Source organism: Hemiscyllium ocellatum, chromosome 25, assembly GCF_020745735.1.
Source record: "Hemiscyllium ocellatum isolate sHemOce1 chromosome 25, sHemOce1.pat.X.cur, whole genome shotgun sequence".
Classification (NCBI taxonomy): Eukaryota; Metazoa; Chordata; class Chondrichthyes; order Orectolobiformes; family Hemiscylliidae; genus Hemiscyllium; species Hemiscyllium ocellatum.
In genome coordinates, this window is record NC_083425.1 from 26,811,928 (window position 1) to 26,830,792 (window position 18,865).

The 18,865-nt window shown below is 39.4% G+C and overlaps 1 protein-coding gene across 2 annotated transcripts in view; it reads right to left on the reverse strand.

Moving 5' to 3' along the window:
- fasn (fatty acid synthase) overlaps positions 1-18,865 on the reverse strand; it is a 91,003-nt gene that overhangs the window by 21,401 nt on the left and 50,737 nt on the right. For both annotated transcript variants that reach the window (XM_060844952.1, XM_060844951.1), the window contains exons 23-34: positions 18,230-18,619; positions 17,047-17,211; positions 16,040-16,158; positions 14,494-14,645; positions 11,637-11,840; positions 10,217-10,367; positions 6,574-6,752; positions 5,856-5,975; positions 4,339-4,461; positions 3,904-4,127; positions 1,277-1,478; positions 421-572 (exon numbers count right to left, since the gene is read on the reverse strand). In XM_060844952.1, the coding sequence (XP_060700935.1) occupies positions 421-572; positions 1,277-1,478; positions 3,904-4,127; positions 4,339-4,461; positions 5,856-5,975; positions 6,574-6,752; positions 10,217-10,367; positions 11,637-11,840; positions 14,494-14,645; positions 16,040-16,158; positions 17,047-17,211; positions 18,230-18,619 (2,181 nt within the window). The remainder of the gene's footprint in view (positions 1-420; positions 573-1,276; positions 1,479-3,903; positions 4,128-4,338; positions 4,462-5,855; positions 5,976-6,573; positions 6,753-10,216; positions 10,368-11,636; positions 11,841-14,493; positions 14,646-16,039; positions 16,159-17,046; positions 17,212-18,229; positions 18,620-18,865) is intronic.

Below are 18,865 nucleotides of genomic sequence, written 5' to 3' on the forward strand. Positions count from 1 at the left end.
AAGTTGCTAACTTCTGGAAACTGCAGAAGTTTGTTAAGCGTACTTATGGGGTGATGAAATGAGAAACAAACAGGATTTAATACTTGCACAATTTTTTAAAAAAACACATTCACCATAGATTCCAAGTGAAACTGGTATCCACATGGGGAGCAGCTTCATGTGGATTACATCCAATATCCTCACTTTGGATAGCTACTACTGTTCTAATGTTCACACATCTGGTAGCACAATGTAGAAGTTATTATTGCTCTTTATTCACTTTAGTGATGCAGGACCTGAAAACAGGCAGAAGTATAAGCTGTTGCCAAAAGGAAACATTGTGCCCAAGTGAGTTAGTTTCTGGAAGGTAGTCTAACTAAATTATTCCTGGATGCAGAATGATCTGTTTAATTACAACACAATGCTACACTCTGAACTCACCATGGCAAGATGAAAAATGCCACCCACAGGACCAAGACCAGAGGCCTCTGCAATGAGACGCTGCGTACCCTCTAAAGAGCAGACATCACTGGTAGAAACGAGGACCTCAATGCCCATTTCCCTCCACTCACGTACCCGCTTAGCCTGGTACCCTGTAACAGAGAATTAATGATCAAGTTACACATTTCTGTCCATGGCAGTGTAACCATTAAATAAACCCAGTTCAAAAAATGCTGATAATCAATGATGTCAAGGTTCCACTATTGCCTCAAACTCTTGAGGGATAAAGGTAAGAAGGAGCTTAAAGTTCTTGAGTAGATAAATACATGCATGAAGCATCAAGGGCAAAGGCAAATTACAAGTTGCAAAATGGGACAAGTAGACAACACATGACGAAACATAAGTATTCAGCCATCACAAATTATTGTCAGTGCTTGTATTCTTTAGTTTAAAAAAAAAGCAAACAATAGAAACTTTAGTCTAGCTCATAGAAAATTAAAGTCACACTTTGTGTCTGTAACACCACAATAATTTGACATGAAGGGTAGCAATGGTCAAAACAAGTAATATATAACCCAAAAGACTACCCTTTACTAAACTGGATTTTTTTAAAAAAAGCCACAAAAAAAAAATTCAACTTGTTGTTTTAGCAAGCAGCTGCAATAGAAAATGCTAAAAGAAACCATATCCGATAGAGCATGCACACTTCATGTTTGACCAGTAGAATTGCATTGATTTGGCACCTTCGTTCTGAAATATAATTTTCCTGATTTACTCCAAAGTCACTATTACTGGTTGACAAAAACACACAGCCAGATGACAGATTTCATAATCAGCAATAAATGTGACCACTTGCCATTGCGTATTCCAGAGCGAGATGTCAGGACAAGTTTGTGAGCACCTCTCTCAATCAGCCAATTTGCCAGCTCCAAACCAAACCCTCCGAGACCTCCGGTGATGATGTAGGACTTTGCTGCAGGACAGGCAGTACGGGGAACGGCAGCAATGGCAAGCTGTTCTGAATTTGCAGAAGGGGATCTGCCTTCTTCTTCTCGAACCTGATTAGTGACATGCAATTCCATTTCTTGTAAATGCGATTTGATTATTTACATCTATTCATCATTAAAACTGCTTTACCACCAGCCAGCAGAAGAGGACGTCCCAACACCACAGAGTGGACATCAAAAATAAGTTTCCCTCCTTTCTCTCACTTCCAAATTCCAGCTCACAAGTCAGCTAATGACATACAAGACCCATCCATCTAAGGCAACTGGCTTTAAATGTTGGCCCATGCAGTGGCTGAAACACTTGCACCTTCTAACTGAGAAACATGTATGCACGCAGTTTGTTTTGACAAGGAACTGCAGGAAAATATACTTAGTTATGTAAAGGCACAATAAAGGACAATGGATAATGTCAGCAACAGGGGAAAGTAAGGGATTAAGAAGAATATTTTTTAAATCAAAAATAAGATCATAGATAGGAGATATGTGAGGAAAGGATTATCAAAAAAAATGGGGAAAGAACAGTTATATAAACAAATCAGGGAAACAGGCGATAATGGGGAACATGATGACCAGTAACAAAATATGTCTTGACTTACTTGTAGCATTTACAAAATGAATCTACAGATGTCCATTTCCAAAACAAAGTTGCAACTTAAAAAGATGAGAAAGAGAAGGCAGATATAGAAATTACTCATGTGAAAGGGAGAATAAGACTGCAAAAGGACAACAGAACACTCATCTTTGACGGGCTCAAAAAGGAATACAAAACTAAGCTGGTCACGGCTGAATGGACATCTTAAGGGCAATTGTTAAATATTATGATGTTTCTTTAGTGAGTTTGGAAAAACCAACCTTGTACCATCTATAAGATTGCAAACAAATCCAAAATCTGTATAATTGACTGAAAATTCAAAAAACCTATCTTTTGACTAGTGTGTTAAATCTCTTCATGCATAGGTGGCAACATGCAGATAAGACCACATACAACTCTTAAGAAGTGATGGATAAATATTTGACAAAGGAGCAAGGGATAAAAAGAAAGTTTCCCTTATTCATTTACTTTGAACAAAACGTTCAACAGAAAAGTTCAGGTGCTATAAGAATAACAGTCATAATAAAAGGCCCACCTACTTAACACCAAAATATATTTTAAACCATTCATCCCACAGTAAGTATTAACAGTCTTAATATAGGCAGCACCTCAGTTTCTCAGCTGATGAGATAATGAAAGTGCTGCATAATCCCAGATACCTGGAGGATTATCACATAGAAGGAAATAAATTTGTCTTGTTCCATTTGAGCTTCTGCTCTGTTAAATAAATCCAAACCTAACCCTGCTATTCAATTATAATAAATTAGACAAAAATCGTTGTAAATACTCAAGTCTGACAGCATCTGTGGGGAAAGAAACTGCTAACATTTCTGGTCCACGAGCACGAGGGGTGCTTGCAAGTTACCTTGGACAGCCCCACGAGGCAGTCTTCCCCTCTGCCAGCCCCAATACCAGCCTGTACAGGTACATGCCATACAGGAATACATGTAGTTCATGCCATACAGGAATACATCTTGCTGGCAGGATGAAGCCCTCAGCAGTCCAATTAATAGCCACTTAAAAAGGGTCTCAGCAGGCACAACTTCAATAAACCCAAGGACAGACTGGCTGCCAGGTGCTTGCACCCTCTCCACCCAGCATAAAACAGATGGTGGGCAGGCTTCCTTCTAATTGCTCAGTGCCCCTCAGCTTTAAAACACACCAGTGTGGAAGCCTAAAGGCCAGAATGATAGGTTTGCTGACTTCATGGCTTTTTCCTTATAGATGTGACAGAAGTTATTTGGTGAACACTTCTGTTGAAAGCAATAAAGGAGATTCAAATTATACATGGTGGCTCAGTGGTTAGCACTATTCCTCACAGTGCCAGGGACACAGGTTCAATTCCTGCCTGTGTGCGGAGTTTGTACATTCTCCCTGTGTCTGCGTGGGTTTCCTCCCACAATCCAAAGATGTGCAGGTTAGGTGAATTGGCCTTGCTAAATTGCCCATAGTGTTAGGTGCATAGTCAGAAATAAATGGAAGGGAATGTGGCTGGGTGGGTTACTCTTCGGAGGGTCCACGTGGACTTTTGGGCCGAAGGGCCTGTTTCCATGCTGTAGGTCATCTAACCTATACTATTTAAAAAGATTAAAGTATTTTCTTCACAAACTTGTCTTTCCAGATTCAATTTCTGGGTTTGTCCCATTCCCAATTCTTTCACTACAAGACACACACAATTACTTCCCTCAATTTTTGACATGGATATTTGGTGGAGTAATTAGAAGGCAGCCAACATCTGACACAATCTGAGATGGACCAAAAATATTTGGCAAAGTACAGTCTCACAAAGGGGTTTCTAACTGTTTTTTGTCAAAGCAGTTAGCTCAGACAGAGCTTTCTCCAGAAGTGAAAAGCAATGCAGCCAAAGTGCTTTTCCCCACTCACCTTCAGCACAACTTTTCCAATGTGTTTACCCTGTGCCATAAAACGGAAAGCAGACTCCACATCATCTCGGTCGAACACCGTAGTCTTCAAGGGTTTCACCACTCCACTGCGTATTCCATCCTTCAACAGCTCAGATACTTCTTCCCATTCCTTGTTTCCTTCTTCAAACAGAGCATCCAGGAGAATTCCATGGAATGCAATATTCTTCAGGAAGACAGCCATACCTGAAAATTATGTATATTCATTACCAGCACCTTCTAACATTGAGTCCTTGACTTAAACTAGAAAGGGCCAAGTGAATATTGGAAATGGCTTTACTTCAATTTATCCTGATTAAAATGTTTTGGAATATAAGCTTACAGAAAATTATTAACAGTTTGGGGCCCATTGTTTTATTAGTCAATACTCAATTTGCTTTTATTGTAGAGCGCTTACCAAGTGGATTGTTATTAGAAAGGTCATATTTGCCAATCTCAAGGAAACGTCCATGTCGAGCCAGACAACGGAGACTGGCCTGTAGCTTCTCTTCAGCTAATGAGTTCAGTACCAGGTCCACTCCTGTGAGTAATGACATCACAGTTAGGTTATCTAACAAAGTATAGGGGGCATTATTCTGCATAAACCAATAATTAATGTAGTAAAGACATCAGAGAGCATCTCATGAAAACAATCACTAAAACAAAACCTATTCAAGGCTAGTTAGCTCAGTTGGTTTGATGGCTAGTTTATGATGTAGTATGACATCAACAGTGTGGGTTCAATTCCCATCACTGGCTGAGGTTACGATAAAGGACTCTCTTTCTCAACCTTTTCCTTTGACCGAGGTGTGGTAACCCTCAGGTTAAACCACCCACTGTCTCTCTCTAATCGAAGTGCAGACCCAAGCTCGGTTTTCATACTGGTCTATGGTTAAGTATCCACAGCAGGGATATACCTATGATCCATTTTGAGATTTCTACTAATTAATTTCAATTCCAAACCTGTTATTTGATCTAAAAATTATTTGAATAATTTAAGAACTTCTCTAGTTTACCAGTTGCTTTTAAACCTCTCCACGATCTAGGCAATTGTATGAATAATTTACAACCCTTTATGTTTCCATCAAGATTATCAGAAAGGAACAATTCATAAAATAGTCATTTAAAATGGATACTTTATCATAAGTGCCAAGTTTGCAGGAAGTCTGTTCGAAAGTAAAAATGTCAGAGTTGGCAAAATCCATTACAAATACTCTCACAAGTCACAGGCACTGCTTTAGATCCAGGTAGCAGCAGAGAGAATTTAAATACTTAAATCTGATTTAAAGTGGTAGTTTTTAGATAATGTCATAATTGTGATTTGGAAGATAAAAAAAAACTAATTTTCCTGATACATGATCAACTTGAGGCTTTCTTCCCAACATGTAAAAGGGTGGCAATACAGTTTCTTTATGAGACTTGAAAGAAATCGAAAAACTTAGTCCATTGCTTCTGTCAAAACTAAATTTCAGTTCACTAAAATAACTGGCATTCAAAGATTATCTTTTTCTTTCCTTTAGGATGTAATTACAAACTGCTCTGCAACACAATTACGCACCATATGCCAGGGGGGCATCCCTGGTGCAATGAACAGTGCAGGAGAACGTGCCAGGAGCAGCACCAGGCAGACCAAAAACGAGGGGTCAACCTGGCCATGCTACAAAACCGGACTGCAGCATAAATAGCAAGTGATAGGCAGAAGACAGTTAATGACAGGTTCTAATAATCTCATTTAAAAGTGTTCTAATGTACACAAATCAATCAATCTCTTATTCTCGACTATCTGAATTTGCTTAAAGTGGGCAAATCAAATGCAAGATAGCCCAATGTCTTTAATCAACATCCACTGCATTATAAAGTTAGCAAGCTCTCTTACCACATTGGTACTTGCTATTTATGATATAGTCCTTCTAAAGCAAATATCCAAGAGCTCACCTTTGCCACCAGTTGCTCGCAGCACATGCTGCTCGAAGGAAGTGTCTCTAGAATTTGCAAAAGATTCATCGTTCAACTGTGGGAAATGTTGCTGAAGATACACACGCTTTTCCATTGAACCTAAAAAGAATGTAATTAGACAACGGTCAGTCACTGTCCAATAAATTTAAACCAACTTTCTTGCATTATAATAAAGCTTCAATACATCCTTTGATGCTGCTTTTCTACACTCAAATGTCCCCTCTCCAATGAGTCATCCATAACAGCTATGTCTTCTGCATACCTGATGTAGGTTGGACAAGCTTGTCACTAATTGACAAAGTGATATATTTGTTGCAGAGTAATTGCTGGTGTTCTTTAGCAGCTGGTATGAAATACTAGATATCCCAACATATAGCCACATTGACTGAAAGCTTTAGTCATTGAAAAGAACTTTGCCTGATCCTGAACCCATGTTAAAGACCAGATTAACTGGATATAAACATCAAACCTTTTAATAGATTTAATTCCAACTTGGTATATCAATGACTTTTAACAGTCACTCACATTACAGTCATATACACATACCTGCCAATACATAATTAGCAAGGTTTCTTTTAAAAAGGTAACTCATCCCACCAACATAGGTATATCAATTCAAGGATGGGTTTATTCCCTTCTAATATTATTGCCTAATAATCAAACCCACTCAGACCATCAATAATATAATTTCACTTACCAACAGTAGCAAAGACACGACATCCCAAATTGAGAGCAATTGAAATAGCAGCCTGTCCAACTCCACCTGATCCCGAATGGATAAGTACACTCTCACCCTTTTTAATGCGACCTCTCACCACCAGTGCATAATATGCAGTTGCATAAACAACTGGCACTGAAGCGGCCTCCTCCAAAGTCCTTAACAAAGGCCAAAAAGAGTTTGAGTAAGTGGCATTGCAATTTTCTGCTTATTAGAAAGCTATAATAAAACGACCAAACACCAACTCCTTAGATTTCCAGGTGGTTACCTTGTCTAGTCTACGTGTGACTCCATACCCACAGCAATGTGGTTAACCCATCATGGCCTCTGGGCCTAACCAGTGAGAGCCACATTTCATGAAAGAAGGAAAAGATGCTGTTTAAAAACTACCCAACTGTTTGTATACACATGAGAAAGAGAAACTTTTAATGAGTACAGAATACGTTTCCAATTAAACAGCCAAACACTTGTCTAGCCTCAATCCAAAAGAACAACCACGTGGTCAGAGAGGGTTACTGTTGTCATTAATTTTCATGAAAGAAGGGAAGCAAAAAGGAGGAAAATGTTAACGTACAAGTGTTCACCTGCACATGCAAAGTTTTAAAGAAAAGTCATACTATGTGACAAATCTAATATTTTTTGGATGAGACTCTCCCATATAATAGAGCATATGAAAGTGCAATCATTTTCAATATCATTCAGTTTTACATTGGTGTGTAAAGTTAAGGTGCCACCATAGCTCCCACGGTAATCCGATATCTTCTTCAAAAGGATTCAATTGTTGGGATCACTATCAAAATCTAACACTGCACATAAAATTCATTCCTGTTGAGTATAAATCAGGAAAAACCGCCAGAGGGAACATCACAATAGGTCAAAAACAGGAGTAACTCTGTCCTAGGGTTTCAGCTAACAATGCGCTAGACAGAGAGTAGACAAGTGGGAATGAACATTACTGGGGGAAATAACATAACAGTGCAAGGGAAGGTTTAAAAAAAAACAAACTATATCATAGCCTGTGTTTGGAGATCTTTGTAACTTGAACACATCAGTGTGTTCGGAATACAACAGTCAACAATGGTGCGCGCCATTGAGGAGAGAGAGCGAGAGCGAGAGCGAGAGCGAGAGAGCGAGAGAGCGAGAGAGCGAAAGAAAAACGGGACGATTTTGAACAGATCCACCAACTTAAGATCAGGCACTCATGAGGCACTTTGGGCCATCAGCAACTGCAGAATTATACTCCAAAAACAATCTGAAACTTCACGGCCTGACACATTACCCACTCTACTGACACCATCAAGCCGGGGGGGGGGGGGGTAACCCTGGTGCAATGAACAGTGCACGAGAACATGCCAGAAGCAGCAACAGGCAGACCAAGAACGAGAGGTCAACCTGGTCAAGCTACAAAACAGGACTGCAGCATAAATAGCAAGTGAAAGGCAGAGTTAACCACCTCCACAGTTAATGGATCAGCTCTAAGCTTGGCAACTCTACCACCTTCAGTCATATGTGATGCTGGACAACTCAAACAACTCACTCAAGAATAAAAGTCCACAAATATCCCCATCCTTATTCTTGGGGGGGGGCTCAGCACATCAGTGCAAAAAAACAAGACTAAAGCATTTGCTTTAGATCGCCAGCCTGAAGTGCCGAGTAGATAATCCATTTCGGGATCTCCTCAAGAGATTCTAGCATCACAGATACCAGTCTGTAGCCAATTTGATTCATTCCACATGAGATCAAGAACAGATTCCTCAAAGGCTATTTTCTCTGATAACATTCAGGTAATAGGACTGAAGACTTGTGCTCCAGAATTTGCTGCACACCTAGTCAAGCTGTTCTTGTACTGCTACAGCTACAGCAGTGGCACCTACCTAACAACGTGGAAAATTGTCCAGGTATATCCTGCCAGATAATATCCATCTGTCTGTGCACAACCATCAGTAAAAACTGGTGAAAAGGGGTCAATAGTGCTATCAAGGAACACTTGCTTAGCAACAACCTGCTCAGTGACATCCAGTTTAGGGAGAGACAGACACAGAGAGAGAGAGAGACAGACAGAGAGAGACAGACAGAGAGAGACAGACAGAGAGAGACAGACAGAGAGAGACAGACAGCTAACTTCTGACCTCATTACAGCCTTGGTTCAAACATGGACAAAAAGAGCTGAATTCCAGAGATGAGGCGAGAGTGACTTTGGAGTCAAAGCTATATTTGGCTGAGGGAGGCATTGGAGAACCCTAGCAAAACCAGAGTCAATAAGAATCATAGGGTAACCTCTCCACTGGCTGGAATCATACCTGGGAAAAACAAAGATGGCTGTGGTTGTGGTTGTTGGAGGTCAGTCATCTTACTTAGCTCAAGGACATTTCTGCAGGATTCCTCAGGGTAGTGTCTTATATCAAACCATCTTCAATTGCTCCATCATAAAAGGTCAGAAGTGAGGATGTTCGCTGATGATTGCACAATGTTCAGCACCATTTGTGATGACTCAGATACTGAAGCAGTCCATGTTCAAATGCAACAAAGATCAGGACCGTATCCAGGCTTGGGCTGATAAGTGCAAGTAACATTCACACCATACAAATACCAGTCAAATGTCTGTCTCCAACAAGAACCTAACCACCACCCCTTGACATTCGATGTCACTGGCATCGCTGAATCCCCCAGATTCAATATCCTGAGGTTTACCATTGGCCAGAAACTGAACTGGAGTCACTGGTGTCACTTCCTGACTCTCCAAAGGCTGTCCAGCACCTACAAGACATGTCATGTCATGTCAGGAATATTTCCCAGTGCCTGCCTGAGTGAAGTTCCAACAATACAAGAAGCTTCGCTCATCCAGGACAAAGCAACCCAGCTGTTTGGCACCACATCCACAAACATTCAACCCTGCCACCACAACACTCAGTAGCAGGAATCTGTGCCACCTACAAGATTCTTTGCAGAAACTCACCAAGGCCCATTAGACAGCACCTCCCAAACCCACAACTACTAAAAATACAAGGACAGCAGATCCAAGGAGATCACTGGCAAGTTACCCTCCAAGCCACTCAGCATCCCAACTTGAAAATACTTTGCTGTTCCTTCAGTGTCACTGTTTCAAAATCCTGGCATTCCCTCCCCAACAGCATTGTGGGTATACTATATCAAATACACAGCAACAGATCAAGGAAGCAGCTCATCACCACCTTCTCAAAAGGGGCAATAAATATTGGCCCAGCCAGCGATGCCCAAATCCCATGGATAAATTCAAAAAGTTTAGAAGTAACTCATTAAACAAAATTTTGGGACATCAGAAAGACATGGTAAAGAAAGCTTTATAAACAGAAGCTCTTATATTTATATATAAATTTCTAAACGCCCATTGTCTCTGCAAATTCAAGTTGATACTCATTGGAAGAATATTCTGCACAAACTCAAACATAATTCCTTTGTTCCTTCCTTTGTTTTAAAGACATATTAGGTCCAAGGGTTTTATTCAAAGTTCTTTATGCTGATCACTTGAGCCAGCAATTTTTGCAGGTGGAGCGTTACAGTTTCCAAACAATGTTGTCTAAATAAGTGCAATTTTGACAATGTTACAAGTTAATGTTCTTCAGAAATGCTGCTAAACACATACCAGTTATCTGGGACATCCCACAAGAATCGCATATCGCAATCGACGACGGTGGCCAAACCCTTGGCAGGGAGCAGTCCCATCACTCTCCTCCCTCTGGGGTCACGACCTGAAAATTCCATTCCTAACAGGCAGTGCTGCAAAGCTGCATCACCTAGAAAACAAAATTTAAATTTTCACAGTGCAGAAGAAATCAAGCTTGATTCTGGATGTATGAAAGGAAAAACGACGGGAGAAGAAGCTAGAAAATCTGAACTATACTGACAACTTAGCAAGGAATGGGCATGATAACTCTGCACCTCTCCCCCAGACTCTGCTGCAGTTTTAAGGGTGAGCCTTGGGATTAAGTTAGATGTTGGTTTCACATCCCTTCTGATCCTATTCTTCACGCAGGTTAATGTGGAATAAATTTGGCCAGGACCTGACCTGTGGGTATCTCTCATTCATTTTAATATGATGTACACTTCCATTCATATGCAGGCTTGGGACACTGCTTAAAATTTTCTCTCGAATTGCCGAATGATTTAGTTTAAACCCACAACATTACATTCCAACAGTACATTCTGAAACAGCGAGGTTAAAGCAGCAATTCTGGAAGCATCCGGTGCTCGCAATTAAACGTGTCAAAAGGAAACTCTGCAGAAAGGCAGGAGAGGTAGGCTCATCCAACTCAAGAACTTCTTCCATTTATACAAGAGCTAAAATGTTAGCCAGGCTGCAAATCTGAAACTGAAACAATAAAAAACACAAGGAAAAACTCAACAGCACAGAAAACACTGGTGGAGAGAAAGAGAATTAACATTTGAGCTCACAGGAACCAAAATATAATCATAACCATAAACATTAATTCCATTTCTCAGCTGACCTGGAATATTTTCAGGAACTAAAAAACAGAAATTGCTGGAGAAATTCAGCAGGACAGCCAGCATCTGTGGAGAGAGAAACAGAATTAACATTTCAAGCCTGATGTGACTCTTCTTCTGAACTCTGAGAAGAAACAGGAGTTCTGAAGAATCATACTGGACTTGAAATTTTCTCTCTCTCTCTCGCTCTATAAAGATGCTGCCAGATCTGATGGAATTTCCCCAGTATTTGCAATATTTGTTTCAGATTTTCAGCATCTACAATATTTTGCATTCATTTAATTTTTTTCAGACATTTTTTGATTTTATTTCCAATTTCTATTTAAACAGGAGAAAGACATTCCCACCTTTCCCTCGTGATCTGCCTAAGTCTCCTCAGCCACCCACTCTCCCCACCCCACCTCCGCACCCCCACCATATTTCCCTACAGCAGTATCTCATTCTGGCTTACACTTTCATTCAGAACATTTTTGGAGGTATTGATTCTGAAATCCAAGGAGACACAACAGTACAAATCATTTTAAAGTGTATAGAGTAAAATGTCACTTCAATGGTCTTACCCGGGATGGCATCAGGTGGTAGTTTGCCTGTTGCCAGCATGATATCACGGAAGTTGAGAGATGCAAAGTACACCTTGCACAGCTGAATGTTAGGATCATTGGAATTGAAGTGTTGCAGTGGTGATAAAATCCAACAGAGGGATGACAAGTCTCCACGAGTCAGCACATTTACATAGGCAAATTCCGTCTGCTCCTTATTTTGATCTGAAAGGATAAATCCATTTTTTCACTGCGTCTAATTTAATTTGAAAGCAAGATGTTAGAAAGCCAGGGCATGTTAATGGAAAACATTTCATTCCCAAGGTAAGCAGGCTTTTCTTATTAAGTCAAATATTATTGCCTCACTTCCATCTTTTTTTCTGTCCACGTGGTAGAGATTTGTTTGCAGGCCACCTCAATTGTAGCTCATTTGAGACCGAGTGTCAGGTGAGGACTTTTAATAATGCAAAGACAGTTAATGGGTCACAATTGGAAGTAGAAAGGCAGCAGAAGATTTATTTTTAATTTGAGTACTGCTGACTGGGCAATAAATGCTTGCCAATCCCAAAGTGCACAAAAGGGCAGTTAAGAGTCAAACTCATTATTGTGGGTCTGGAATCACCTGTGGGCCAGACCAGGTAAACATGATTGATTTCTTTCCCGAAACTACATCAGTAAGCTAGGTGTGTCTGTACGACAAATCGACAATGGTTACATGGTCACCATTACACCAACTCTTTCTTACAGATTTTTTTTAAACAGAATTCAAATTTCACCCTCTAGTATGGTGGGGTTTGCACATACATTCCCCACAATATTGGCCTGGGGTTCTGGATTGCTGGTCCAATGATATTACCACGATGCCACCACTTCCCCAAATGATGTTACCATCTTTGATTTTGCAGCTGACCCCATGTTGGTAGACAATGTTGCTAAGGGGTTAGCATATAAGGAAGAGGTGGTGTAATGGACAGAAGTTTGGGGACATCAACAGTGCAAAGGTGAGAAGGCAAGTAATTGATAGCAATACTGAAGCTATGATCAGGTATGTAAAAGTGGAACTAAACAATGTCAATCTTGCTCAACCGAACAGCAGAGGAAACCTGATGGTTTGATTGGTTGAGTCAAAGGCTGTGAAGGACAATGCAGGATTAATGTACCACAGCTATAGCAATATAAGCTGTCCTTCGTGACACTGTTTAGTATAGCTAAGTGCTGTAGAAGGCTCAGAAACTTTATCAGAAATGTCCACAATGTGAAATAACTGTCATGCTGGCAGGGTGCTGTATTAAACCATAATTATTGACACTTGCAGGTAAATCTTTAATGATTTAAATACTCTCATTGCCCACCAATGTAATGTATTCTGCAATGTGGATTATCTATAAGAGAACACTAGGGGCTTGAATTCTATCTATCTATTTTTTGAAAAGAAAACAGTGGAATGCTTAAATGGCTGGAGCCACTTTAATCTTCCAGAGGTCATGAAATAATTTCACAAGGACATTAAAATATGCCCAATAGCAACTGTACTCAAAGATAGTGAAGTTTGTTTTAGAATGGCTCACCCTTCTAGCACAACACAACAGAGCAAACAAGATAGCAAGATATTATATACACCTGCTTTGGCCCTCCCCTTCTTTTAAAAAAAATTGTAACGGTGCAATTTCCTCATTCCTATTATTTTCTCACATTCATCTCTCTTCTTTCCTGCTAGCAATGCAACATTAAAAAAAACACTACAAAAGAAGAAAACCTGAGATCATGAAGGTTGTTCCTCTCATAACAAGGTACTAAATTAAGGCACCAATTAGCTGAGCTGCTCCTTTTCCACCAGAAAAATCCCCCTGGGAGTTGCTATCGCCCACTCTAAAAGGTTCATACCCACAAGCTGGAAAAACAGGACTCTCAAGATAATAAAGAGCGCCTGAGGTTTACTGTCAGCTCCTTGATTTAGATATATGACAGAGGGCAACTGAACGGGGATAAACATGGAGACAGTGGACCAGGTTTTCAGAGCAGACCCAGTATCCAGGTTAATTCTAGATCTTGCAGCTAGATGTGTATCATGATGCTCACATGATGCTATTTTTAAATGTCAATACCCTAAATTGTTGAGCCCAATTATTGACATCCAACAGTACATGAATGGCTTCTCTGGTGCACTAGTGAAAGCAAGTAGCAGCTATAACAGGGCCTGCCTGTGTGAGTACACAATTGGTTAGAAAGTCAGCATCATTGAAGTGAGGGTAGACAACTTGTCAGAGGGCCAGCATTGCTGAGGTGAATGAATGTGGCCATAAAGGCTGGACGAAGGCACTGTGCTTAAACTGGCAGAGCTCAGTTCATCAAAAGTAGAGAAACCATCTGATGATCTCTACAGTTGGGCACTAAAGTTTATCAGAATAGTTGACTTCACCAGAGACAGTTTTCAAAATCTCATCACTGACCTATTAACAAGCACTTGAAGGAGATCAGTGGGCTATTAGTCGGAGTAAAGCATGTTTCCCATTACCTCACTCCATCAGCTGCTTGAAAATCTGCTGGAATCCAAATCCAGACATGATCCTTGGGACCACAATTATGAAATCATGCCCAAATCACATGCCAATGCTTCTGACATTTGAAAATCTGTCCCATTCTCTCTCAGCCTACTAAAAAAGGAGGATTTCAAATTTCTCAGTTCTAGCCCCATAGTATTCCACTTGTGTATAATGCAATTAACAGCGAGATCAAGTCAGTTACACTGCAGCAATGAGAATGGAAAGTCATAAATTCAATGAATGATCCATGCTTTTCTATGTACAGCATAAATGAATCTTTGTTAAACAGACCAAGTTCATTTCATGATATTGACATTAAACACACGATTGTATACCTTGTATGAAAATGTGTCGGAAACTCCCCCAATGTCCATCACGATAGACGTTCATCACTAAGTCATTTTGGAGAATGGCTTTCATGTCCTTGCCACATGCATCCAGGGATGGAACAGACGAGGAAGAGATTAAATTTGTTACAAATATACACCTGAGGATAGATAATTTTTTAAAAAATAAACATTTCTGCAGATTCATGCCAGTGTACTGTAAAACCTACCAACTCAAGCACAAGTCAGACGAATCTAGACTACCTGAATAGATTTCAAATGTTGTTGCTTTGACAGCTTTTCTCTGCTGTTTTGGAAGTTGTTTTACAGACTGCGTATTAAGATGCGGTTCATTAATAGGAAAATCATATGAAGTATAACACAATTGAATTCACTATTGCCAATGAATGTTAAAAATTGAGCTTTTGTCTTAAGGTGGTGTATACCTGCCCTTCACGAACCAACCCATGTATTTTCAATTAAGTATAGCTCATGCTAGTCTATAGCTTCCTGATTAACCCTACCCTCTTATTCTCTGTTCCATTAATAGCTTATTTCAGAAGAGTTGCCCCTGTTAATTATTTTAGTAACTGATAATTTAACTTTTCAATTTTTGGTGTGAATGTTTTGTGCGTTCATATTTATACTTGTCAATCCTGGTTGCAATTTCTTAAAATATTTACCCTGGTCTTTCATGCTTTCATTTGTTTTCTTTGAAAACAACATTTCCCCTTTTCCATGACACTGTTTTAGAGTCACTTTACAACGTAGTTTGTTTCTTTCTTTCCTTCCATTGATGATATTTTCTCACTATACCTTTCTGCTAAGCCCCCACTTCTTATGTAATAGCTGTATTAGTCCTGTTCTCCATCTCTAATCTCAATCAGAGAGACCCTTTGCCCCAAAAAAACTCTGCAAGGACCTTGGCACCTTTCAGTACAATGCAGATTGATCACATGTTATTCAGCTTGAAATGTGCTCTCTTACCCTATGCTAATAATTTCTGTTTTGCCTGTGGCAAAGAATATCTCACTACACCAGCTATTTTCCACATTTAAGTATCAACCTATTAAGTACCAAGGTCCAGCTACATTTCCAGAAAATAGGCAAGGTTAAACAGAGCCAAAATGAAGACCTGACTACATATCCTAAATAAAAGCAAAATGCTGGAAACCTGAAATAAAAACAGCAAGTGCTGGAGAAACTGAGCTGGTCAAGTATGTGCCCAACGTCTTTTGAACGTTCCCATGAAATTTGCTTCCACAGCCTTTCAGAATAGATTATTCTAGATCAGAACTTTAAAGTGCTTTCAATATGGTAAGCTTCTACTCAAGGAAATGATAAAGGGCTTTATTTTTGAAAGAAGTATAGTCATTGTTCTCAATGGCAGAAAATATAAAAACCAAAAGGATCTTATTAAATATAATATTAATAAATGGTTTAAAGAAAGGTGCTCAATTGGGTGGGAACCATAAATCTCAGCTGGATTGTACCACTCTCCTGAATCCCCTTTTTAAAACATTTAAATTAATTGTTAAATGGATAAAAATCACACCGTATTCTATGTCCACGTGGTTCCTGACGAAGGCAATTCACCATTCCAACAATTCCTGAATTGCCACAATTAGCAACTGTAAGCCAGATTGGATCCTCTGAAGGCTCTTCTAAGATCTTCTGCAGGGAGAAAATAAACATTCATAGGAACCATAATGTCTCATAGCTGTTAGATCCTTCAATTCAAGACCATTGATGCAAAAATATTAATTCAGGTGACCTCATTCTACTTAACAACATCGTTTAACATTGAAAAATAGCTCAAGGTGGTTCGCAGAAGCATTATCAAATAAAAATGGATGCTGCGCCAATAGAGGAGATTATAGGAAGATTCATCACTTAAAATAGAAGTGGATTTTAAAGGAGGTTCCTTATGATGGATTGTGTGCCCCATGAGCCACAGGAGCTTAGGGTGGGAATTTCACAGCACAAGCCCCAAGTGGTCATGGCGCCAACAGTGGGGAAACCATTATGATTCATTATAGAACACAGTAAGTGGAAAGAAGTGGACTAAAATCAAACATTTGGCATCGTCTGGCTCTGCATATAAGTCAAGTCACCCAAAGGTAACTTTTGCTGGTTCAGACTTTGTCCAGTGAGTTTCCAATCCTTAAACAGAATGAGGTTTTTGGTTTCAGGCTAGGGAGTGGACATCTAGTTTGTGTTGCCATCCCTCCTCACTAGGATGGAGGCCTGAAAACACTGGGTAAGGTCAGTGATGAGCTCACTTGTATCATTTGCCTGTCAAGGCTCATAAACAAATCCTGCTTAGGTATCCAATTACACCACTGGAACACTACCTTAACAAGAACAACAGAGAGAGAAAAAAACCGTAAAGAAAGATAACAATTTCACCATTGTTGCATCTAGCTGACATGACCACTGCTCGTCTCTTTAATATGATAAAAGGAGAATCTCCAAAACATCTTTAAATATTTTGTTGGATATAATTGCCAGGATGACCATTTGATTGCATGTTACTCAGGAAAATACAGATATTTTCCTTACTTTTAGAGGCTCAATCCAGCTGAAATCTGTTGCGTGGGCTTCCAGGAAAATAGGGTTCTTGGGTTCGGTCTTCTTGCGTCCCAGCAGCATGACAGAACCGTAGAATGATTTCTTCATGCTAACCAAGTCAAGCGAAGCCTTATCAAATACCTCTGCCCACTCACCCTGTGGGAAAAAAAAGGCAACTTGTAAAATTGTAAGTTTGTCAGAATCGAAATTCAAATTGGAGACCATATTGTATATATTACATCTGGAGTTTCACTTCCAAGCCAAATGATCAAGTACAGAAATTGGGAGGAAAGAAAAATGAAAACATTTCACCCAATGGTTTTCAACTAGACACAAACTCCTCGCTTTGAAAGTTCTAACGAACTTTGATTTATTCTCAATTGTATTACTGACTTAGTCTTTGGTGGTGATTTCCCTAGTCACTCAGTTTAGACAAAACTCTAGGTACAGCCGGAAGATTTTCTCTGTTCACTATTTAACAAAAAGTATAGAAACTAGGCGTTCTGGATTTAATTAAATATTTGGATTTAAATTTTACTAAAATGATATTCAATCCCAAGATACTTTTCTTTCTTGTTTTGCATTCAACACAATATCACAAAACAGAAAGAAATACTACAAAATTGTTTATTCAGCTTGTATTAGTAAATCTGGAGAACAATCAGGACAGTTTGTATATGAAATTAAATACACAGCTTAAGGAAAAAAAAGGTACGTTCATGTTACCATGCAGACAATCATATCTCAGTTCTGTAAGAAGTTAGATCAGTAAGAAAAACAAACAGCCACAGCTCAGTAAAACAAAGGATCTCTGCATTGAATGTTTACTAAAAAAAGTCTCCTCGGTTTTTTTGTAGGTAATGATAAAAGGTACACCGGTCAAGACAAAATTTCTAAAAACCATTCAAATCGGCGATTTATATAAATAATTTATAGTTGTGAGTTGTTTGTATGGCAAACATATTTTCTTACTCAGTAAATTTCAGCCTAACACAGTAATGTGAAAAATTTAAGATGTGCGTTCATGCTGATATTCTGTGTTTTCTATTTCTTCAACTTATGAAATTATCTGAAGAACCACATCGAAAATAGTTTTATTTTAAATCTTGGGTTTACTGTATATGATATGCGTAAAAGAATAAACATATCTATGTATTTCAAAATTTTTTTTTACCTGCGTTAGAAGCCCCTGTGATTGCTTCGGATCTTTTCCTGTAAGGAACGCAATTGTCTCTCCAAGGATTTGGCCCTTAAGAAGGGTGTGCAGCAAGAAAAATCCACCATCTTTCACAGCAGCAGCCATATTGGAGACAACAGTCTGAGGGTCCTCAAAAAGGAATGCTGAACAGTTGCAGACAACCAGCTGAGCATTGGCCAGATTGGAAGAGGCAGGATTCAGGGGATTCCACTGATCAATGGAAACACCCATCTCCTGGAGCTGATCCTGATTGGCCGACAGGGATTCTGGGTTCAGATCAGTGGCAATATAATCAAGATTAATGACTGGCTGGTTATTCAACAAAGGAACAATGCGAGAGTACAAGTTTCCACTGACTGCTGAAACCTGAAGGGGCAAAAATGAAAGAAAAAAGAATTGTAAATGAAGCAACATACGAACTTTTTTTTAAAAAAATGTCAAGAGAGGAAAAGAAAAGTGATTCACGTGGACTCAGGCATCAAAAACTGTTATTTTATGTGTCACACCACACTTTCCCTAAACTACCTGAACCATTAATCTCTCCAGAGATATGCAAATCCGAAATCATAAAAAACAAAAGTTTAGGGTGGGGTTAACTTCTAGGAATTTCAT